Source organism: Centropristis striata, chromosome 1, assembly GCF_030273125.1.
Source record: "Centropristis striata isolate RG_2023a ecotype Rhode Island chromosome 1, C.striata_1.0, whole genome shotgun sequence".
In the NCBI taxonomy this organism is placed as follows: domain Eukaryota; kingdom Metazoa; phylum Chordata; class Actinopteri; order Perciformes; family Serranidae; genus Centropristis; species Centropristis striata.
In genome coordinates this window covers 27511392-27536317 of record NC_081517.1, presented here as the reverse complement: position 1 = coordinate 27536317, position 24926 = coordinate 27511392, and the positions used below count along the sequence as shown (strand labels likewise).

Sequence of the window (24926 nt, the reverse complement as noted above, 5' to 3'; positions counted from 1 at the left end):
AGGATGAGTCTGACATAAGCGACGTAGAAGAAGAAGCGCCGCATCTTCTACCTCCGGAGTTAGCGGAGTTGTTTAAAAGTGACACCGAGGATGAAGATTTCATTGGATTTTAGTTATTTGGAGTGACACGGATGGTTTGGTTAACTTCTTAGCATGTTATTTATGCTATAGTTATCTGAATAACTCTTAATGTGTTATGTTAACATATCAGGCACGTTCTCAGTTGTGTCATGTAATGTAAGCATACCGTACAATTATTCAGCCTGTTGTTGCCTCTATTCTATTTTAAATTGCCTTTCAAGATGACATGTCTGTTCTTGGTGTTGGATTTTATCAAATAAATTTCCCCCAAAAATGCGACTTATACTCCAGTGCGACTTATATATGTTTTTTCCTTCTTTATTATGCATTTTATGGCTGGTGCGACTTGTACTCCGGAGCGACTTATAGTCCGGAAAATACGGTAATTGTAAATGAAGCATGGCATGTGGGGCAAATTCCAGAAATGTTACATATTTGTGTGTCTTAGTCACTGATAATTTTGTGCATGCAGCTGTGAATTTCACTTTAAACACACACAGAGACTTTTGTGTTGTACACTCCTCTTTTTTGGTGAGATTATTGGGGGTCATTTTGTATTTATTTAATAGTGGCAGTAGAAATATATACATGATACATGGGGAGAGAGAGGGGTACATGAGTTTCATGGTTATAACCACTAAAGCCCGACTGATATGAGATTTTTGAGGCTGATGCAGATACCGATTTATCGATTACCGATATGGTGGCCGATATAGTAATTTTTTGAGACGGAAAGGGAATTTTTATGTGGAATGTGCAATGATTTTACAACGCTCTGCAAATGTATCAAGAGAGCTACTTACTCAAACATAAAACTTTATTAAATAATATTTGATATTGTGATACAATATTGCACATTATACAAACAATGAATTACATTGTCAGCCAATTCTATAAATGATAACTGAGAAAATAAAGAATAAATATGATAATAAATAATTTAATAAAATTAAAAACTAAATAAACATCATTACTGTTCAGTTTAAGTCAATTGCTGACTATTTAAAAAAAATAGTTAACAACATTTCTTAATCACACAAAGCTGCAATATATATATTGTGTGAAAAAAAGTTTTAATAATGGCACAAATCAGACAGCATATACACAGATATTATAGGCTTTTAATAGGCCAATATCGGCCGATAATATCTGTCAACTGATAGATCTGTCTGGCTTTAATAACCACTTAAACACTGACTTCAGCGTGCCTGGATACTCTTTTAAACTGTCAGTGTTAAGTAGCTTGGAAGACTTGTTTAGCCAGAATGGTTGAATATGTAGACATGGCCAGATTCAAATAGAGTCACTGTAGTATTTATATTCTGTTTGGTATAAGAAGGTGTGTGTGTGTGTGTGTGTGTGTGTATGTGTGTGTGTGTGTTTAAATGTGATCTGGGGGGTTGGTGATGATGGAGGAGGCTAGCTCACTGAGCAGGGTCATAAAGTCTGTGTGCTGATTCTGTCACCAGGAAAGATTTACTTACACACACACACACACACACACACACACACACACACACACACACACACACACACACACACATGTTAAGCACTTACAGCAGGCGTCCATCACATCTCTCACAGCGTGCCTGCCCTTGGAAATCGTCTTTCTCTCCCTCGCCATGTGATTCCTCTCTCTACTTTGCTCTCTTAAGTGTCACTATCTTATGAACACACACATAAACACACACTGCCGTCTGCAGAACATTGTTCTACCCCTCTAAGAAACAACACAGTAGGAGAGAAAGACACTTATTTTCTAGTCCTTTTTGCAAAGTCACAGCACTTATCTTCTTTACTGTAACAACACACGCAGTATAACTTCAGTTGTCGTCCTTTCTGCCGATCATCCTGTTCTGGGTCTGTAACAGCAGTATGACGTCCCTTGTTGCAGCACTGTCACCACATCACTAGCTTTATTTACACAGTGATTTAGCAGAGTGAAAACTTCTTCTGCACGCCAAACATTTTGTAATAGGCTTTCAATACAAGAGTTGACTGCGCGTGACGGTGGAGATTTGAGTTGGCATGTTTTTGTGGTTGAAAAATGGGTTGCATAACTTAGACAAAAAGGCCTGTATTTGGAGGATTTCTCAAGGGAACTTCCTAACAGGTTATATGTCTAATATGAAGCAGTAGATGGTGGCATCTGTCAACCTTCAGGATGTGCTTTTATTTCATGTTTTTTCTATTTCCTTAAAAGCCAATCCTTGTCTATCTTATGATATTGAGTGTTTTCCATGGCCTATAGAATTTCATAAGAAGCGCCATTATGTTAATCAGTGGTAACTGACTCCCACAGTGATAGGGAAATTAACACTTCCTATTTTCCTATTTGCTATAATTGGGGCTAATCATATTCACACAACTGACAACTTATCTCATTTATATAATTGTGAAATATGTATTTGAATGAATGATACTCACATTTCTGTGGTATGAAAGAATTTTCACCTCTATTTTGTGTAATTTGATGTGTTGCCACCTACACACCACACCAGGAAACGGCATACTCACTCATCAGCTTTTGTTGTGAGTTTCAATGAAAAAACGCAGGCTGCATCGCCAGCAAGCTCTTTTTCCATGACGCTTTCCGTCTATCTCTTCAGGAGGAGTAAAAACCCGAGCTCAAGTCTGTTGTTGTTGTTGGCGGTGTTTAACAGTGGTGGGTTTTTGATTGACAGGTACTGACTCAGCGGGAGGCGGCATGCCAGAGAGAAGGAGAGAGAGGGGAGGGAAGCTGAGTAAAAGAAGTCAATGATATTGGAAGAGCAAGAATGGGGCCAAAGCAGAATTCAAGTGGAGAGAGACAAACAAACATTATGACAGAGAGAGATACAGAGAGCGATAGGAGAGAAAGTGATAACCCCAGGAAAATGTTTCATCTATTTGAGGCAGCACTGAACATCTGTGTTAGTTTGCAAATCTTACTGACAAAACCTTAGCAAAATGTGCCGTTGTTTTACAGAGCCACACTGTAATGCATGTTTATATGAAAATTTCTGGCTGTGTATACTGAGCCAATACAATACTGCCATCGTGTTGTTTCATGCATTTACATGATCAATGTATGAATAAAAGCATGTGGCAGCAACAGGGTGTGACTATCTACATTGGTGCTGTTCAGCAAAGGGCCGACTGCACTGAGCATCTAAGAAGCCGGAGTTCTGTTGCACAGAGCTGTCACTTTTTAAACACGTGGAAAAGTGTTGACAACAACCAGATGCTTCCCATATGAGAACAGTAGATGCAGTTTCAGCACTCTGGAAAGGTCCTTGTTGCCCAGCACTGTGTAGAAAACGGAGCTGTCCATGGTTCTGAAATGCTGCTGTGGAAAAAGACTGGCTATGATATGCAGGATTTATTATTGTGACTCCATGCAAGTGTTGAAGTGCTACAAAGTAATACTCATCAAAGTAACTACAATGAATATATATTTAAGATACTGAAATGAAGACATGGTGTTTACATACTGGTATACTATTGTATGCGGAATTGAAGGTTCTTTACATTTCTTCATTTACAGTATTAAAAAAGTTGGACAAAGGAGACTTTCAAAATGGTTTCAAGTTTCAGTTATAATAAAGATTAAATTCCATGAAATTACTTTACTACTACTACTACTACTACGACTAGGACAACGACTACTACTGCTACTACTAATAATCATAACACTGCTATCCCATATAAATAGATTTTTTTTCTGGACATATAGGTAGCACACGTCATTTTACATGTTCTCCGCGGTTGTAAAAAAGGCTTCAGTTTCTGTGACTAAAGCCTACAAAACCACTAAAAGAAATCCTGGTTAGGTGGTTTAAAAGACAGTTTAAACAGTAAATAAATGTACAAGGTGTTGTAGTTACCAGGGTGATGTTGGCCACGGAAGCTACGTAAAATACAGAAGTTACGTAAAAAGTAATTAACTTTTGTTTTCACACGGGACATGAACCTGTTTGTTGGTGTTCGTTCTCCTGGGTGAAAGTCCGCCATTTGTTTTTAACTCAAATGTTGTCTCATGTGAGGGTTTATAAAACAGTTCCAGAAGAAAAAAAAGTCTAATGTGATGAAGTACTCTATTTTAGAAACATTATCATATAACATTTAGTGTATTGTGATACCAAAATTATATCTGCTGTGATAGATTTTGGCCATATCACCCACCGCCACTATGAATTTTCAACAGTAAAAATTTGACATGATGATGAGGCTTGGTGGTGCATGAAAATCACGGTGGATTTACCAACTACAAACATACCACAGAGGCATGATGAATGCCAAGCCTCCTAAACTAGAATTCATAGCCAGGGCCCATTCAGGTACTGTAGTTGCTGAGCTCAGCCATCAGTCTCACTTTGTTCCTGCTAGCATTACAAAACTGTCACTCCTTAATAATTTAGAGGCAGGTGACAGCAGATGCTGCTGAACAGACTGTATAAACTCTGATTGTAGGCCTGTAGGTGGACTGATACCAGTGTTTTGACAGCCAGGCAGACTAGAAGTACTTTATATGCCTTCAAATATTTAAGAAAACATGTACTTTTCAATTTGTGGTGAGGGTGGCCAGTGGGGGGTTAAGGACACTATGACTCAGGCTTTGCAGGTAGGGAGACATTTTTTCCTGCTTTATAATGAAACTAAAAATTGAGTCAAAATACCCTTCTCAATTTTCGATTGTGTTGTTTGCTAAACAGTTCCTTCTGATTGTAGGCGGCAGCATGTGCTTGCCAAGTTGCCCGCAGGAATGCTGTTGGAAAGTAGCAAAAGATGGCACTTTTCAAACATAAATTTTCAACCAATTTTGAGCCGCCAAGCAGTTTATGAACCCAGTCATCAGCTACCTACTATGCCGTTTATAGCAGCATGTGATTGGAAAATGATGCCATGAGACAATAACTGGTCCATATTGAAGGAGCCTTTCCACTGACCAGGTTTTGGACCAATGTGGGCAGGGAACCTGCCACACAACAACATCAGGATCTCTGTTTTGTTCTTTGCTCTACCTGCTCCCCCCCCCCCCCCCCCCCCCCCCCCCCCCCAGTCTTTATATTGTATCTCTCTCTCATCTGGCCTCTTTCATTTCCCTCTCCATTTCCATCATTCACTAATTAGTCTCGTGGGCCCTGAAAAAATGAGAGACATCATTGGACGGAGATAAATCTAGACAGAGACAAATGGGAACAACTTTTCACTCCAGAGTCTCTATAAATAGAGTTGGTAGTAGAAAGCAGCCCCTTTAGCGCCAAATCTGACTTTCAACAAACACCAACATCAGATGAACATGAGAACACACTGATGAAGGACTCTGTGCTCCTCAGAAAGGCCACAGTGCAGCATGTTTGTTTAAACAGCTTAAAGCACATCTTTTAGTTTGCTGCCAAAGAATGAAGCCAAAAGTGTGGGGAAGTAGGAGTGGATGGAAGGACCGAAACTTCAAAAGTAAAGCAGACCAGTGTTCCCAGTGTTCCTGCCTTCAACTAACAGACAACTTGGTTTCCTTTTAATCATGAAATAAATCTTTCTCTGGCATGGCCAAGTAGTACGGAAACACAAACTTACTTCATCTGCTGTTTCCAGAATTTGAATTTTGTATTTTATTTTAAAAGAGTACAGTATTTGATATATTTGAGACTTAATATGGATTCAAAAGGCCACCCAAACAAATAATAAGGATAAATACTAAATATTGTTATTATTTTGTGAAAGCTACCTCTTGATCCACAGAATTACTTTTTCTTTTTTTTTTAAATGCATATTTTATGTTTTATTCTAATAGCTTCTCATATTGTCAGTTTGGTTGTTATGGATAAGTTATAAAGGCCATCCACACCAAGAAAAAACACTTTAATGACGTCCACAGTGATGAACAAAAACTGTAGCGTCAGAGCCCCCACAATAGATATTGTTGACCTGCTACTGCTTTAGCACATACAACATTAAAGCTATTGGCTTGATTTAGCTTTTGTTGATCATTATACTTATTCATGATGATAATAATACTAATTTGCCAGGAGAGAGACAAGAAGAGAGATGTCTAATCAAAATCTAAAAGTTTTAACTAAATCACGAGTCTCTTCCCAGTGTCATCTGCCTTGTTATACCTGATGCCCTGTACATTTGGATGGTTTCATCAAATCACCCTGAAAGTGATCTCAATAATATATTTTGCCATTGTCACAGAACGGTTATTAAAATAATGTATTTATAATAATTGTTATAGTTAATGGCGTGGACAGCCCTTTACTGTACGAGCTAATTCCGGTATGTTTTATATTAAAAACTGACACTTCACTGTCACATGGGTTGTCCTCTTAGTCACAACCCCCGAAATACAGTAGCACAGGTCATAAACTGATCTTTTCTTTATCAACTATCCTACCTTCTGTTCTGTTTTTTGGTTTTTGACCTTCCTTCCAGTTCTGTTATCCCTTTGTCCTCTCTGACTGTCTGTCAGCCGTAAGTTGTTTATATGGCGACAGCTGTTGTGCTTTTGGCTTAGTTATATGTTTGGCGTGTGTGTGTGTGTGTGAGAGAGAGAGAGAGAGGGAGAGAGAGGGAGAGAGAGAGAGAGAGAGAGAGAGAGAGAGGGGGAGAGAGAAAGAGAGAGAGGGAGAGTTATCCTTTTAAGTCTTTCCTTTTTACACTCGGCCTGCAGCAGAACCTCGTAAATCTGTTGGAATAGTGAACGCCTCACTGCACAGCAGCCCTGTTTGCGTGTGTGCGTTTGTGTGTGTTCAAGTGCGTACGCATGCTTTGTTTGCCGATTTTTCCATGTGTTTGCTGGTGCATGTAGCTGCAGTGTGATTTTGTCCGTCTATACGTATGTTTGCTTGTTGCTTGTGTGGATTTTTTTGGTGCGCATGTGTGTTCAAGTTTCTCGAACCGTGTGCACGTGTTTGTGTGTGAGTGTGTGAGTGTGTGTGATCCATCCACTGGCTGAACACCTGAGTGCCCACAGTGACAGAGAGGGATGGCAGGCTGTCCAAACCAACAACCTACAGCCAACACAGAGCGCTCCCAATTCGGTTGGCTTAATGTTTTATCACACTGGCACAAACACACACACACACGCACACATGAAAAACAAATGTACATGCATTGAAACACCAATACTTTGTTGCATGTGTAAGCATTTGACATAAAATCCCTTGTTGAGTTTTCCGTCACACACATGCACACCTGACCCCGTACAGTGTTGCAAGTTTATTTTTTTATTTATTGTCGTAGCTTAACATTTATTTGACCCAGAGAACTGACTGTACATAAAATAATGTGCCACTATAAAATACAATTTATATTACAATTTCCCGAAATATCATTACAAAAGTAAATACAATGACTCACAAAGAAAAAAAAAAAGTCAATTTAGAAAGTTAAATAGCATTGTGAAAGTGCTATTTTTTCATCATCACAATTAATATTACTGATAATGGATGATTGTCCATTCATCTGAGAGATATTGTCTGTGTATTATGTCAATGTCTGATTTGAAAGTAGAGGAATAAACAATTACAGTAAATATCATAAATTATAACTCACAGTAATATAAAATCCATAAAACAGCCTTCATTTTGGGTGATTTTCTAATCATCTCTCCCTTTTGGCACACGCAAACACAAGGATATTTTTTTCTGTTGCAGTGTATTATAACTTTTTTTTAAATCTTCATTGGGTGATACTTCTATCTACAAAACCTCTGTAAACCTAGGTTTTTTTCACATAGGTCCCATTGTAATTGATAGTCATTATGCCACCTATTCTGCATGAACAGTCCCAGCGCTTTAATTTGTTTACTTAAAGTAATCGAGCAACAATCGGGCATAATTATTAATGATGGTGAGGCGAAGGATAAAGCACAGAAGTTGCAATGAGGGCGGGGATGGTGGATGGGTTGATCAAACTCTGGACTTTCACCCTGGAGAACAGGATTCATGTCCCTTGTGAAAACAAAAATAAATGGTGTGATTTTAACATCACTGAACTTCTGTGCATCATGTTTTGTGCACCTCATTTTTACGTAACTATGTCACTTCCAGCATTTATTTATGTTTATTCACTTTTATAACTGTCTTTATAGCATCTTACCCTTTGCCCTAAACCTGGAGCCAGTGGTTTTGTAGCCTTAATTCAACGAAACTGCAGCCTTTTTTACATGTATCTATAATGACATGCACTATTTCTTAGAACAATCCGCTCTGTTCCGTGAAACGCTCATATATGTTGTTATGAAAAACAACCTATTCTGTCGTTTAGGTTGATTATTTCAGAAGCATTTGTCGTGTAATAGTTGAAGGTGACACCTTTGTGGTGACCCTAAGTTGACTATTACACAATTTGATCAAAGAAGCCAATTAAAACTTCAACCGGCAGGATCATGCAATTCAAGCTATATGAGGGTGCTAAATGTCTAATTTTACATACAATTTCTCCAAATGAATCACAGTATATAGTCTGTTCGGCATTAATATCAGACAATTAATTATAGTCATTAAAAATGTGAAGTTAACTCATGTGCTTTCAATCAGTCTTGCGTGTGAGTGCGTGTGAATTAAATCACCATTCTTGTCTGCATTATCCAAATCTGTGGGCCCATTGAAGACTTAAAAAGGCTAAAAAACAACAGCATAAGCCGACTGTTGTCTTTGCTGTTCTATAGATAAATAAACCTTAAACACAAGGGGATTAATGAGGACGACGGACAAGACTTGATGAGAACGATTCAACTGTAAACATTCTCACACGCTGTAAATGTAAAAAGTCAGAAGGTTTTGATAATATACTGAGTCACTGTGACTGTTTTGACTCAGTTTATTGTTGGGTATTTTGAGCATAATAGCTGCCACTTATATAGAGTAATTCTTTTTAATGGGTGCACAACAAAAGAATTACCTCAAATTCATAGACCATTAGTGATGAGTGCAAGAGGGAGAACACTCGTTGTCTGGAAATAGAAGTACCAAATTACTTTTAATAGCTGGGGAAATCCTTTATCTTTAGGTAATATTTCAACACAATAACCTTCTAGCAAATACGGTGGAGATAAGAAAGAAGGGCCTGTGATTTATTAAACCACTGTATTTTCCACCAAACTATTTCCAACCAGTTAATAAGTACAGAATTAAAGTAGTAGAGAACATCCAGCACTCATTACTCAAAAAAGAAGCTGCATTGTACTTTATTTATAAGCAGTACTCCCAAGGTGCAGTAATTTGTCACATCATTTATTACATTACTTTTCCAATAGCTAAAATGTATGTCTATGCCCATAAGAATGAAGACTGTTTTCTCTTCTAGGCTGTAATTGTCTTCCCTGTCTGTTTAATTTAATGCATCATTTATATCATGCATGTTAAAGTAGTGTCACATAGGGCTGGGCGATATTGACCAAAAGTCATATCCCAGTATAATTAGGCTAAATATTGATATACGACATATATTCCGATATTGTTATTGCAGTGAGAGTGAGAGCAAATGTTCAGTCAAAGTCAAAGCCAAATGACACTTCACAAGTAGTTTTATTAAAACCGTTAATTTAACTGAACATAAATACTGTATAACAGGAGTACCTTTAAAAAAATTAAATAAATCAATGCTCCATAAAGTGCACATTTAAATAAAAAAATATCTCAAATAAAAATAGCCTATACAATAAAATAGGCCAATGTTTTTCTTAAGTAAATATATCTATATGAGAAAAGAGTAATGAATATTACAAAATAACTAAATATGACAAACCCTAGTAAGGGCAGCATTTATATATATAAAAAAGAAAAAAAATGATATGACCCTGCCCTTGTGTCACATATGATTCTGTTAATACTACCTGGATTTTCTATAATATACTGAGAAAAGGTCAGATTTAAAGAAACAGTATTGAATATTGAAGTGAAAATATTGGCTTTTTCCACCTTAAATCTACATTTATCCTGTTCTGTCCTAAAAAACCCAGTGGTTGATCTTTACCACTCAACTATGTATAGTAAATGCTCTCTTTGGGAGCTCGCATTAAAGAGGCCGACATAAAGAGAAACTGAGAGAGAATGTCAAGGCCATCAGAAGTGTAGCGATATTGAAGCGGTGGTATCGATTGAGTATAAGCAGATGAGAGGAGAGCCGGGCTGTGATGCTGGCTGACAGATACATTGAATCGCCCCCAGCACTTCACATATAGCAGCATCACCAATCGGCCGTGCACGCATACTGATTACACTTGATACGCATTTCAGCTACGAAGCCGAATCCAAAGCTGTCTGACTTTCTGTCTACAAGTCCATACCTCCATCCTTTTATTCATTATCCAGCCATGCGTCCATGTCAAATCCATCCATATCCACCCTTCTGTCAACGTGTCCAGCTTCCACATACATTATCAGGCAGCACACGTGTCCATCTGTTCCCACTCTCCTCTTTATTCCCAAAGTCCACCAGGCTCAATCTGACTTGACACATACTTCACATCCCACGTGCATTAACATTCATTTAGTTGCATAATGAAAAAGAATGACACTGTGCATCAGTGTCTGGTTTTTCTGGGATGTCTCTTTCAGGACACGTGTGAGAAGCTTCATTTACATCAGAACTGTTAATGCCCATGGAACTGCAATCACAGCAGGACACTGAAAGACAATTTATGATCACATTTTACATTGCCAGGCAATCATTACTATGACCTCCAGAGTCATACGGCTCCAAGCCAGAACAAAACCAAGATCTCTTACCCATTGCAAAGAACCCCCGTGACATGTCATATGAAGACAAATGTGTGATTGATTTGTCATATTGAAAATGAATGAAAGTCTCTTTATATCCGAAATGGAGCTGCTTGAAAGATGAAAGACAATTTCAAGTAATATGTTCCGTCCTCTCATCTCCTCTCTTTAAGTCTTATTAAACCGACACTGTTTATATTCTGCTTTTCTTTGTGACGGCTCACAGGGGTGGAAAAAGTCAAGTGTACGGATCACAATCATATATTTTTCTCTCCTCTTCATTTCTCTCAATTGTCTCTTCCGTCGCCTCCCTGCTACTCTTCATCTCCTCTCATCTTTTTCATCTCCTCTCATCTTCACTCCATGCAGTCCTCCATGAAGCCAAGCTTCAGTCTGGTGTCACAAGACGGTAACGCGTGTATGTGTGTGTGTGTTACTTGTCTAGGTTTGACGTACAGATACGTGTCCACTACCTGACTTTGGGCCACCTTGTCATGTTGCCATGTTTTGCCATGATGATCATTGTAACCAGTGGTGGAAAAAGTATTCAGATCCTTTAGTTAAGTAAAAGTACTAATACCACACTGCAGTAAAAGTCCTGCATTCAAAACTTACTGAAGTAAAAGTACAAAAGTATCAGCATCGAAATGTACTTAAAGTATCAAAAGTAAAAGTACTCGTTATGCAGAATGGAACCACTAACATTGTTTTATACATTCCAAATATATTATTTGTTATTTGTATTGATGCATGCATTTATTTTATGTTTATTTTAACTTCGGACTCATTTAAACTACTTACATTTAATTTAAAAAAAAGTCTAATCACTTTAAATTGATGTTTCATCTTAAATCTTGACCTGAAAAGTAACTAAAGCGGTCAGCTAAATGTAGTGGAGTAAGAAGTACAGAATTTGCCTCTAATTATAGTTGAGTAAAAGTTTAAAATAACAGAAAATGGAAAAACTCAATTAAATTACAGTACCTCAAAATCCTACTTAAGTACAGTACTTGAATAAATGTTAAATTTGTTACTTTCAACCACTGGTTGTAACCTATCACTGTGATGAAAAGTAAACTGTCATATAGATACATTTTCATCTTGAATGTGGTTTCAGGGGCTCTTTTGTTCCTTAACGGGTTATGCTTCATTTTTCATGTTGTCAGGCAAATTGTTGTCATGAAAATAATGAAATATAATATTGTTATTTTTGGTGGTATCAGTGGCAATTTATTGAGTTTACACAGTTTAGTTCTATGTGTAGCACCATATAACAAAAAATGAAAAACCATGCCATATATATACTCTATACAGTCCTATTTAGGGTATTGGTTCTGATGACATCATTGTTTAATCACAGTTGATGTCATGCTGTAATGGTAACCATGGTGACGTGGCTCTAGTAGCTGTTGTTTTTATGGCTGTCAAGACATCATGATGTTAATAAAGTTAGGTCATGCTGTGCAGGGGCTCCAGGCTGTGGTGCACCATGGGATTGATTGATGACTCTGTTGTCAGTTCAATCTAAGAAATGCATTGGAAGAGGGAGGGAGGGATGAGTGTAGGACAGAAGAGGGGAGGGAGAAAAAGGGGGAGAACAAAATGGATTGGTTAACAAAAAGGAGCAGAGAGGAAGGAAGAAATGAGGTGAGTGAGAGGTGCAAGAGAGATGGCGAGAATTATGAAGTCCAGATAAGAGAAAATGGTTGACGTGTAATGAGTGAGGGCAAGGACCGAAAGACAGAGGGAAGGAAGTGACTAAAACATTTGACAAATGGCTAATGAAGATGGAAGGAAAGATGAAGAAAGGAAGCATGGACAAAAATAAGGGAAGGAGTGAAATGCAAAGAAAGGCTGAAAAAGGGCAGGGATGTGACAAGAGGCTGTGTGAAAAACAATGATAAATAAGATACACCAAACAGGGGAACTATGGGGGAGGAGAAAATAATATTTTGTCACAATGCTGAGTTGTATTGATAGCCATGCATAGCTGTGAGTGAAATGAGACACAAGATACACAAGAAAGACGATGAGAATTGAAGTCAGAAAAGTGACCACACACAATGAAAAGGTCCACTGACTTATTTTTAACTCAAAGCCAGTTGTGGATGTTTATTAATATTTATTGTAACACCAAACACCCTGTATGTGCAAACCTGCTTAGCAATAAAACTGTTTCTGATTCAGAAAAAAAAGGTTACTTGGTTTCTTGGCTCATTTTCATGCCTTTGAGAAACACCCATGCAAAAACATACACCCACCTACACACACACACACACACACACACACACAGATATACTGTATGTGTGCACATATTGATTTGATACATGCAGGGAAAAAATGATCAGCATTTCAGGGCACCACGGAAAGCTCCAGTACACACACAGCAACCATAACAGCACACAGGTACACACACACACACACACTGTTCTATTGATCCAGTGTGGATGCTGAATACTGAGATACAATTATCAGCAGCCCATTCTAATGTTTTATCCCGCAGCAGAACTATTGATTCATATTCATTGTCTGCAAAGACTGAACAGGTGCACCCAAAAAGCGCAACAGATGAACCAGCTGAGGATGTTGAGGGAGAATTTCTTGACTGTGAAAAGGGAAAACAGCATCAATGTATTTGCCCACTTGACAAACATTAAGCCCTTTCCAGTTGGCATTAATATGTGTCTCATATCCAGCTAGATACAAATTAATTGGATTTCACTGAGACCAATTATTAGATGCATATTTGCAAGCCAAGAAACAGAGTGTGATATATATCATGTCCTTTCATCACCTCCTTTAAATCTGATATTAAATTCTGTTTTTCTTGTTCCCTTATTTTTAACAAATATATTGCTATTGCTATTCATGCTTCATAGTTAATGCAGCCAAACATATTTCTGTGTATCTCCGGAGATGTTTTGGTTGATTGAATCCTCATTGCATCTTGGGTGCATTTCCGCCTGGATTTGATGCATTTTAGCTCTGTCTTATCAAAGTTCAGTCACCCAGTATCTGTGTTAATTCAGGTGGAAAATGGCTCCTGAAGTGTAAAGGAAAACACGCCAGTCGGATTCTCTAACATACCATCATGCTGTGGCACTGGTCAGACTGGTGTTATTGGAGTGAGACCATTAGCTCTTAGTTGATTTTCCTGGGGTTTTCATATTTTCACCTCTTGATTTGCCTCTAACAAGTTTCTGCTAAGTGAGATGCTTTTCAAGGTTCCATATTGTAAAAAGTGAGATTTCCATGTTTTTATTGATTATAAAGCAGCTTTAGCTGCAGTTGATGGAATTGATATACACATCAATTCCAAAATGCCTCAAAACAGTGAGATTTTGAAGTTCTGAAGGTGTTTACACACTGTCATAACATCAATAGCTCAATAAGACTTTAAACTGTTCTGTGTAACAGATACAGGACCCATGTGGAGACACAGATTACAGTGTGATATTTGCTTCTGAGGCTCTTTCGCTGAAAACCCAACAAAAGTTGAACAGGCCAAGTCTGCATTTTCTTTTTTTCCCGCAGGCCAAGCGAGAGTCAGCATTTTTGTTTCCCATCAAGGCTTGTTGATATCATCATGTGAGACTATATGGAGAAAAAGCATTGAAGGCGCGGGGGATCAACAGTCAGAGAGGTGTTAAGGTCATGCAGCCTCAGCAAATAAAGACATAATGTGTGCGAGAGAGAGGTGCAGAAGCAAGATAGGAAGTGAATTAGGGAGTGAGATGGGGGTTTGAGGTAGAGCGAGCAAGGTGGAGAGAGGGAGAGAGAGAGTTAGAGAGTCAGAGATGGACAGAGATAGTAGTGCCTTGCAGCCAGTGTCCATATCTCTTGCCACCAATGACTCCTCCTGCTGCACTACAACTAATGGACTCTGTCCTCTTCTGCCGTCTTATCTGCTCCTTCTCACTCTTTCTCTCCCCCTTTCTCTCCATCCTCCCTTTCTATCTCTTACTACTCCATGCTGTGCTATCTCTCCACTTCACCACTCCACCTCTATCTCATTTTTATCATGCTTCAGTCTTTCTCTTATACACTCATCCCTGCGTACTCACTTCCAAACTTTTCTATGTCGTTGTGCTTTTTCCTCTGTATTTTAACATGTTGGTTCTGTTTCCACCGGCCTACCATTATGACTAAAACCCAAACAGTTCACTCTCTCCTTTCTCTGACTTATCTGTCTGTACTGAACTGATGAAAAAGGCGAGGGAAAACCATGCCGTTCATATATTTTCTTTTTTTTCTCCTTGAGATATTTCCTGCAGTGCTTGAATCTCTTTGAGCTGAACAATTGCAAATGTTTACTCCAAAATGAAAAATATCCAGTGAGAAATAATAAAAGAACAAATGTTAAGTGAACAAAACTGCTCAAGTAATCTCAGTTGACAAATGGCAATGATTTTGGTCCAGCTACTGTATTCAGAATAAATAAATCACATTTCAGGAAAGGAAATAACCTCAAAATTGGTGCACAGAGATGAAAATCTCAGAGAAATGTAAACATGAGCTAAATTAACCATTCTTGTGTCCCTTTCAGATGACCCAGGAGCAGTACATCCTTGCAGCGCAGCCCAACCCGCTCCACCAGCGGGGGGCGTCGGTGTGCGGCGCCCAGGTTTACCCAGCAGTGGGAATCTACGGCTGGAGAAAGAGATGCTTGTACTTTTTCATCCTCCTGCTCCTCGTCACCATGATCGTCAACCTGGCGCTGACCATCTGGATCCTCAAAGTCATGAACTTCACTCCGGTAAGAGGCGTGCGGCTGTGTCATTTATATGCCAGGGTGTTATATGGTTTTGTGTTTATGTGGGAGTTTATGGGAAAAAGAGGTGGTTTAAAAGGTTTGCTGTAATGTATTGCAACATGAGAGCGATGATAAAATCCACAGTTTCAATGGCAATGTCTGCATGTGTGTGCACTATAGTTGCACCAATATATCAAGTGGATATCCTTTTTTTAACCCTCTGGGGTCTGAGCCTATTTTGGCTGTTTTTGAATACTTTTGATTTTGCCCTTCATGTACCACATACAAAAATGTTTACTATACCTATATTTGGTATTATTTTCTTATTTTAACCTACTTTATCAACATATTGAGCCCAAAAATCATGAAATCCGAGTTGAAAAAATATACTACTTACGACAATAGAAACCACAAATATGCTCAATGAGCTGTTTTGGAACTTGAAAATGTCAACATAGGATACAAATATGAACATATAAAAAGATACAAATTTAAATAAAATTAAAAATAATAAAACTATATACAAAAAAGTCCCATAAAAACATGTATATTTATAGGCTTTTTAGCCCTTGTTAGCTGCAACTATTCAAAACAAACTATGTGCGAAATTACACAGAGGGCTACACCAACGCTCAAATATTACTATCAAATCAAAACTATCATATCTTTGGTTTTACATGACCTAGGAATGTCAAACAAAAATTGGGAGAAAGTTTAATGTCTGTACTTTGGAGTGAAGTTGCGCTCCATGTGACCTTGTTTTTTTGTTAAACGTCACGTGATCTGATCAGGACGCCACAATCATAGACCCCAGAGGGTTGAATGATCTCATCCAATTAATAGCGTCTACTATTTCTGAACATGAAGTTGCATTGTAATAGTTAATGTGTCAGTAGATTGATGGCTTGATGCTTTATTGATTGACTGATCTCTCTTTATTCAAACATGTTAAAAATTAACAAAATATTTATAATAATAATAAAAATATATGTTAAAATAAATTAAATTGAATGAAAACAACAACAAACAACAACATTACTATTTTCTTATTATTATTATTATTATTTTGTCTATAACAATAGACAAAATAATAAAACCCAAATAAATATTTCATGTTGGAAAAGATGTTAGAAGAAGTGGAGACCACTTATCAGGTCCTGTCCCTTCTGTTTGTTTTTTTTCCAGTGAACCTTTAACCATACATTGTTTGGCTTTCCGCCTCTGTGTTTTCTTTACACTTCAAAAAATATAACATTGATTAGTTATTCAGAACTTAAGCCATAAATAATAACATAATAACATAACATGACATAGTTCTGTGCAATTAAAAGACAGAGGTAAAGTTCAGGTAAAATCAGGAAAGGCTCTCCGATAAAAGTATGTTTTAAGAAGAGATTTAAAAGAGATCGCTGACACAGCCGACCTGCTTTCCTCGGGCAGGTTGTTCCAGAGCCTCAGGGCCCTGCCTGCCAACGCTCTGTCCCCCTTAGTTTTCAGGAGACCTCTGCCCGAGGATCTCAAAGTACGGACTGGTGTGTAAGGTGTTAAGAGGTCAGAAATGAAGCAAGGAGTGAGGCCATGAAGGGCCTTAAGGTAATCTTAAAATCAATTTTAAAACATACTAGGGGCCAGTGTAAGGACGCTAAAACAGGAGTGATGTGATCATGTTTCTTGATTCTGGTTAAAAGTCTGGCAGCTGAATTCTGGACAATCTGGAGTCTGTGAATGGACTTTTGATTCAGGCAGGTAAAAAGGCTGTGATGAGTGTGATGAGATAAAAGCATGTAAAATGGTCTCTGTATCTTTAAAAGTTAGCATAGATCGTATTTTAGAAATATTTCGAAGGTGATACAAACAGGATTGCACAAGGTCTGTGGTGTGTTGTTGTTCTTTGTGACATGAGTAATATTATCATATATATGATATTTAATATTATTCTTCAGCAGTAATTTCCACACATACAGTCGTGGAAAATGTTATTAGACCACCCTTTTCTTCTATGTCTTGTTTTTAAATGCCTGGTACAACTAAAGGTACATTTGTTTGGACAAATATAATCGAGCCATTTTCCATGGTTTTCTTGATAATTATTTTGGTTATAATCAAGAAAACCATGGAAAATGTCTAGATATCAGCTCTTAAATTAAGCTCTTATGAGATATTTTTCTTGTCATCATTATATTTGTCAAAACAAAAGTACCCTTAGTTGTACCAGGCATAAAAATGAACAAGACATTGAAGAAAACAATTGTCTAATAATTTTTTCCATGACTGTATGTATCAATGATTTTCTTTTCATTTTTATTGTTTACATTTTGTTACAATCCCTCTATATATCAACATGAAGACTTACATTACCAAATGACATTTCTCCAAAGTTGTTTGTTCAGCCACTTGATGTTTCACATTGTTGATACTGCCAAACCACTTTTTGGTCTTTTTTTGTTGTTGTGTTTTTGTTCCACTGCCTTGAATAGCCTGTTAGTTCAATTAACTGCTAAGGACCTCTAGTGGATGTGTGAGTTATTCCTCCTTTCTGTCAAAAGCAAAGGCAGATGTAGTATAAAGAGCCTCAGCTGAGATTTTTGTCATTTTAAACCAGAACTGCCATCTTTTGCCTGAACCTATTCAGATCTAAGGCATAGCTGTGGCAGCAGCGGTGGAACATAAAACTGTCATAAGATTCATGTTTGTAACCATATGTCTCATATAGAATATGTTGCTTTGGAGGCCAACAACACAGGACATGTTCATTGTTTAGTGTGGTGGTTCTTAGCTATGACTGGTTTTTGCATTGTGGAACAGATCTCTATGAAACACTGAAGTCAGCTGAATCAGTCTAAATAGTCAAAGCTCATTTCAAAACCTCTTTTATTCAATGGCTTTTCAATGTGGCTGACATCCTCTTTTATGCTCTATTGCTCTTATCTTGTGATTTTAACTACGCCCTTATTGTCATTATGCTGTGTTATTGCTTTTGATGTCCAGGCTGAGCCTCCTTTCTCCTTGCATTGTAAGCACCTTTTAGGAAAATCACTTTGCGACACGATTGATTTGTGCTTTTAAAATGCCAAATAAGTACACTTGCCTTGACTGATTGAGGAAGCATCCAGTGAAGCATCCACTGTAGGAAATACTAAATAGTTCTTTGTTTTGACTGGAGAAAGATACTAGCAAAACTATAGGCCAAAGACATCTCCAGTCAATGCTTGCCTCAGTGTGTGTTTACACATCTATTTTCTGCTGAGGCTTTCTGAGCAAGTCATCCAGGGGTTACAGCACCCATACATCCAATATCCCATACTGCCTTGGGGCTCAAGGCAATACACTGTGATAGTATATATGCAAATGAGGCAGAACTTGACCCCTGCAAACCTCTGGTAAAGCCTCGCCACATGCCTTATGTTTCAATAAGTGACACAATATAAGAGAGGTGGGGGGGAAAGGAGGGGCGGGGGCAGCTAAGTATGCCTGAGGGGAGACAGCCAGCACTAAGCATGAAAGAGCACACAGCATTTCAAAGGATATATACTGTGTTTGAAAACAGACTGTTGGAGAGACCAAGACACATGAGGAGGAAAAGGAAGGGATGAAGTAATACATAAAAAAGAAAAGTCCATAAATAGAAGTATAGAAATTAGGTAGAGAAGCTGTTTTTGTTTTGTTCATCGAGTGAGTGTGATACTCAGGTTTGGGGAGTAGCGGAACACAAGTAACATGATTATAATTTATTCACTTGTATGAGTAACTGCATTCTGTTACAGTGCAATTTTAATTGGCGGTAATCTGAAACGTCTCACTTGAAGGGATTATTATTTTTTATTATTTTATTTGATATCTGTTTGAGAGAAAGTAAGTAACATTTTATGTATTAAGTGCTTTTCAAAAAGATTACATTTTAAAGAACAAACAATGAGTATAGCATAAGCCTTACAACATGGTTTAGTAATAGTAGTAGTAGTAGTAGTAGTAACAGTAACAATACATGTTTTTTTGTAGTTGTATTTGTTCAAAATATCATATAAGGCACACATTTCCCACATACATGTCTGAAACAAGGTGCACAGGCAGGACTATGTCAGGAATGTTTTTGGCATGGAAATGTAAGATGCAGACAAATGAGCTCAGCTTGTTGATTTTAAAGTAATCCCAAAAAATGATTCTGTTTGCTACACATTATATTCATATTAATCTCACTTACATTAGTTTCTTTATACTGTATTCATCAGTGACATGTCAGTGAAAAGTAAATGAGTGGAGGTCATGGTAACTGCAACAATGCATGCAGTATGAGTTGCTTTGCATTACTTATAAATGTATTTTTGCTATTTTAATTACACTGAAAGGAATGTGAGTGTAAGGAATAAAAATATAAAAAATGGAAGCCTTTCAGTGAAACTGGATGGATGAATGGCAAGGCAAGAAAGACTATAATCGGAAGACACAATGTTGCTGAAAAGAAAAGAAAAAATAAATAAAAAATGAAAAAAACTACATGCGACCTCTGTTGGCCCTGTATTCTGTCAGCTGTCAGACTTTAGTCTTCTCTTAAAAGAAGTACTGTACAGATTAATATCCTGTGTGTTAGCTGGCAACAGCATCCCTTCAGTCTCATCTCATCCCTCGCAGTAAATGGTGAAGTTTAAAAGAGAGTAGCTGGCAGAGGAGAGACCATATAGTCAACAGAGAAGGGAAAAACTAAGAAAAATAAAACACAAAACAAAAATAAAGTGAGACAGGCAGAGAGAGATCGAAATGCTATGGAGGCCTGGAAGAAGGAACGGCATGGTGTGGGGATGACGGGTTGAAGAGAGAGTGATGTATATAGAAAAGAACAGAGAGGGTTGATAGGGTTGAGTAAGTGTCTGTCTATATATGGTTTAAATATAGTGTCTGAACATCTACACACAGCTTCCCCTTGCTGTCCTCTGCTTCTAAGGTCCTCAGAGACCTGAAGAGGTGTCTATTTCACTGCCTCATGGAGGGGAACTCACTGGATGATGAGCTGACAGGGACAGTCTGGAGTTTGAGTAGCCATGTGAGTTTCTGCCTATCCCCCCAAAAAATATTTTCTAAAAACATACCTCTAGAGAAAACCTGTATACTGTATTCTAGGAAACGTGAGAAAGAGTATATGCAGTATTTCCGATGTCACTTTATAGCTGCTATTACAGTGGAACACATTATCAGGTACTTCATATGTCAAAAAAGATGCAAGTGGTCATTGAGACAACAAGTTCTCCAACATAAACGGCAGAGGACGCCGTGTATCAGTACCACAAATTACAGCATGTAGGCACGTATCATGACTCGCGTTTCAGGGCACATATTAAGGTACGGCTCGCAGTACAATGGTGTGTTCTAAAAATAGCACACACATACGGTCCGCGGTTGTAAAAAAAGACTGCAGGTGGATTTGTGTTGTAAAACCACTGACCTTAGGTACAGGGCAAAAAGCTCATGGTAAGGCGTTATAAAAGACAGTTTAAAACATTTACTGAATATACATAAATTCCGGAAATGAAGTAGTTACAAGGTTCACATGACTGCCACAATTTACATAAATATTATAACTTAAGTTAAGGTGGTTTACTTTTGTTTTCACACAGAGTTCGTTGCTTGTTTGACCCATCCACCACCCGTCCAACTGCTGGAATCCGCCCTTTTAAACTTTGTTTGGCTGTCAATCACTATTATGTCAGCAAGATGGTGGCGGCCACATTACAGTAGACGGTGAAATTCGTAAATATAGCTTGTTTTTCGCTGCCTGTACACATGACCTATACTGACATTTTGACAGGAGGAAAGGCTGCATTGAGAACAACATTATAATTTGTCTTCTCAGAATTTAATTCTCCTCTACAATACTGTCATAGTATGAACAGCTTTTACTGTGCATTTACTATAATTACATTACTTATGAGAAACTAGCCACACAGCCAAACATCAAGCAAGTGCAGCAACACACACAGACAGTAAGCAAGCTTTTAATACTAATAGTCTAAAAGCCAGTCCGTTATTTGCTCTTCTCCTGTTGTATCTTTCTAGGTCACTCTCTCTTTTTTTCTCTTGTTATTTTCCTCCATAACGTCCCTTTGACTCTGCCATAATATCCGCAGAGGCTGCTGAACCTTTGCCTGCTCACCCTGCTCCGGTTCTGACACGACACCAGCCACGATCCCCGCCAGCATTCCCCCTGCTATGAGCCTGAAAATCTCCTCCTCTGAGCGGTTCAAAGCTCCTATGCTAGCGGTGTAAAGACCAACACACTCCTGCTGCTTCAATCAGTCCTGGCAGCAAAGGGCAAACCGAGCAGGCTGACCACAGCTACAGTTAGCAGCTACTGTTACTGGTTAGCCTGAAGCTTTGTGTCCATCAGTAAACTCCTAAATTTGCTCCATAAAATATGCTTCAGTTTCACCAAAAACAGTAAGAGCTAGTGGTGTGTAATGCCATAAAGCCACTTCTCACCAAAACTACATAATGAAAGAACATTTGTGGTGCAGATTGGAAATGACAAAGGCAACATTTTCCCTGTTACAAGTCAGTGTAGCATGAAAATGATTTTGAGGCTAAAATTCAGAGGTAAAATAGTTGGTAATAATAGTTATTTTTGCTGTGCTATTGAACCCACTGTGACTCCACACTTGCTGCTGCACTTGTTAAACAAGTGTGCAGTACATTCTCCATACCAACACGTAGTGATATTTGGTAGAAGCTTAATCAAAAGTGTCACATAACAACTGTATTAGCATTTCAAAGGATGTTTACAGCTGTGTTTGACTGCATTAAGCTGTAAAATAGACCTTAAAAAAAAGAAAAGATCACAAGAGTGAGAGTGATGTTTCCTCAAATACTGCTGTTTCCAACAGAGGTATGCAGGAAAGGTTCGCAATCAATCAGTAATTAGCATAATTAGCATTCCTGGTGGATAGTAAACAGTATAACCTTTATGCGTTTGTATCACAAACTCCAATAAAAAAGTATGAAAATGAGCACATAAATAAGTAAATTAAGCTGAAATGTTGGCGCACATCCTTCTTCCCACTGTGCCTTATATTAAAATCCCTACAGGCTTTGCAAAAAGACATGGCCACCATCCTGCTGACTATCAAATACTAATGGAAACTGTTCAGTCCTGCTCTGCTTAATCATCTGGGAGATGGCTTTGAAATATGGGAAAAAGCTAGGAAAAACAGTTGGCAGATATGGTTACATCCAAAATAAAACGATCTTGTTCCTGTTTTCCAACCGATTAATTTGATTTATTTTAGTTTAACTTGCATTTTTAATTCATACAGCCGAGAGAAACATGAAGTTCATGTCTGTGATAACATTTTTGCAATAAACTTCTACTTGGCTCCTTTGTCCTTTTCCCTTGTTTCATTACGATTCTGTATCATTCAAGAGGAGAAGGGGTAAAGCATACTTTTATCTCGAGTCCTGTGATGTGCACAATAGAGAGCAAACTATTGGAGGCAGAAAGTGCCACTCCTGTTATCATATATTGAACAACATGATTAATTAAGTTCCTTGGAGTCCTTTAACTGAGCGTTCACATACAAAAAAGTAGGCTGTCTCTCATCTTTCACTTTCACTATTTGTATCTTTCGGTGCATGCCTTTGGTGCATGCATCATTAAAAGATCCAATTGGACCTATATTTTTACTTTTTCATATTTTTACTTTTTATGCAACATATTTTTGGGTTGCAATCAACACAAGTACAATTGTTTCATCTGAGGCGTCACATCAAGTTAATTTTCCTCAGTTTGTTGTTGCGCTGCTTGTTGCCACTTTGCACCTTCACACCTCTGATGCACAGGCGTCCTTCTGCAGCAGATTTCAATCAGAAACATCCAGCTGCGTTCTGTTTCTGAACACTACCTAAGGCTTATCATTATTATCAGTCTTAACTGAAAGGCAAAGAACATCAAAAATAAGATATCTCACTCATGCAAACACACAAACACAAACTCCTTGATCATTTCTCATTTCAGATCCAGCTATAGGGAATTGCAGCTTCTACGGCTCCAAGATTGTCATTTCCATTTATCACCATCCAAATCACGTCGAACCGGCTGCAGCATAATGAAGGCCTTTCTCAAACTTTTGTTTTGTTTGGAGTTGCCAGATGCGATTCTCATTGTGATGGTGTGGGGAGAAAAAGAGATTTGCTTTTGAAGAGACAGCTTTGGCAGTAAATTGGAGAGGAGGGACTTGTGGGGATAGGAGTTTACGTGTGTGTGTTCGTGTGTGAGTGTGTGTGAGAGAGAGAGAAACTGAGAGAAAATATATGTCTATGTGCCAGCAATTATTCAGCAATTGTTCATGGTGATGTGTATGTCTGTGAGTGTATGTTTGAGTGTGTGCCTTTCTATGTCTGTGTGTGTCTGTCTTTACCCGTGTGAGTGTGTGTGTGTGTGTGCATGCGTGTGTTTGTGTGTGTGAGTGTGTGTATGTGTGTGTGCGTGTGTTTGTGTGTTTGTGCATGTGTGTTTGTGCGTGTGTGTTTGTGTGTGTGTGTGTGTGTGTCTGTGTGTGTGTGTTTGTGCGTGTGTGTGTGTGTTTGTGTGTGTGCGTTTGTGTGTTTGTGCATGTGTGTTTGTGTGTGTGTGTTTGTGTGTGTGTGTTTGTGCGTGTGTGTGTGTGTGTGTTTGTGTGCGTGCGTTTGTGTGTTTGTGTGTGTGTGTGTGTGTGTGTGTGTGTGTGTGTGTGTGTGTGTGTTTTTCCCTCTCCTGAGTCCTTTGGGCTTTCACTGCAGAGAAATTCAATTTCAGTTGTCACTCACCAATCAGCCTGCTTAATTCCTGGTCTGGACTAGACTATGGTGTGTGTGTGTGTGTGTGTGTGTGTGTGTGTGTGTGTGTGTGTGTGTGTGTGTGTGTGTGTGTGTTTGAGCATTGCAATTTGTGCAAGGTGTGTATAGCACCTACCTGCTTAAACCACGTTTGCTGTTCTGCATGCTGGCATAATGACCTCGCACAATATGTGCATAACATTTGTTGAATGCTCCTCTTGCACACTGAAGTCATAAACAAGATGTGATTTATCAACGTTCAGAATTTTATTTCCACTACAATGAACTCTGCCTCCGCTAACACAATATGGGTGTCAAAATGTCCTCATGGCGACAATTACCAGGAGCTGTTTTTATAGCAACATTTAAACTCAGAGGAAGAAAGATTCTTGTGTTTAACTCTGTGCAGCAACTTTGGTGGACTTTGAATTCATAACCACATCAAACTGATAAATATCACATCAAAGTGATAAATGTTAGAAGAATAACGATAAAACTGCCACTGGTGTGTGTAATTTCTTTCAGCATTCTCAAATGTAGCCGACGATTGTAAACTTTTACTGGCAGTATGTGAAGTGTGCTTC

The 24926-nt window shown here is 38.3% G+C and overlaps 1 protein-coding gene across 1 annotated transcript in view; it reads left to right on the top strand.

The window, feature by feature from the left end:
* The window catches only part of LOC131974643 (zeta-sarcoglycan), a 390877-nt gene that overhangs the window by 190087 nt on the left and 175864 nt on the right, over nucleotides 1-24926 (top strand). Inside the window, exon 2 of the mRNA XM_059337047.1 lies at nucleotides 15337-15546. Coding sequence (XP_059193030.1) covers nucleotides 15337-15546 — 210 coding nt within the window. The remainder of the gene's footprint in view (nucleotides 1-15336; nucleotides 15547-24926) is intronic.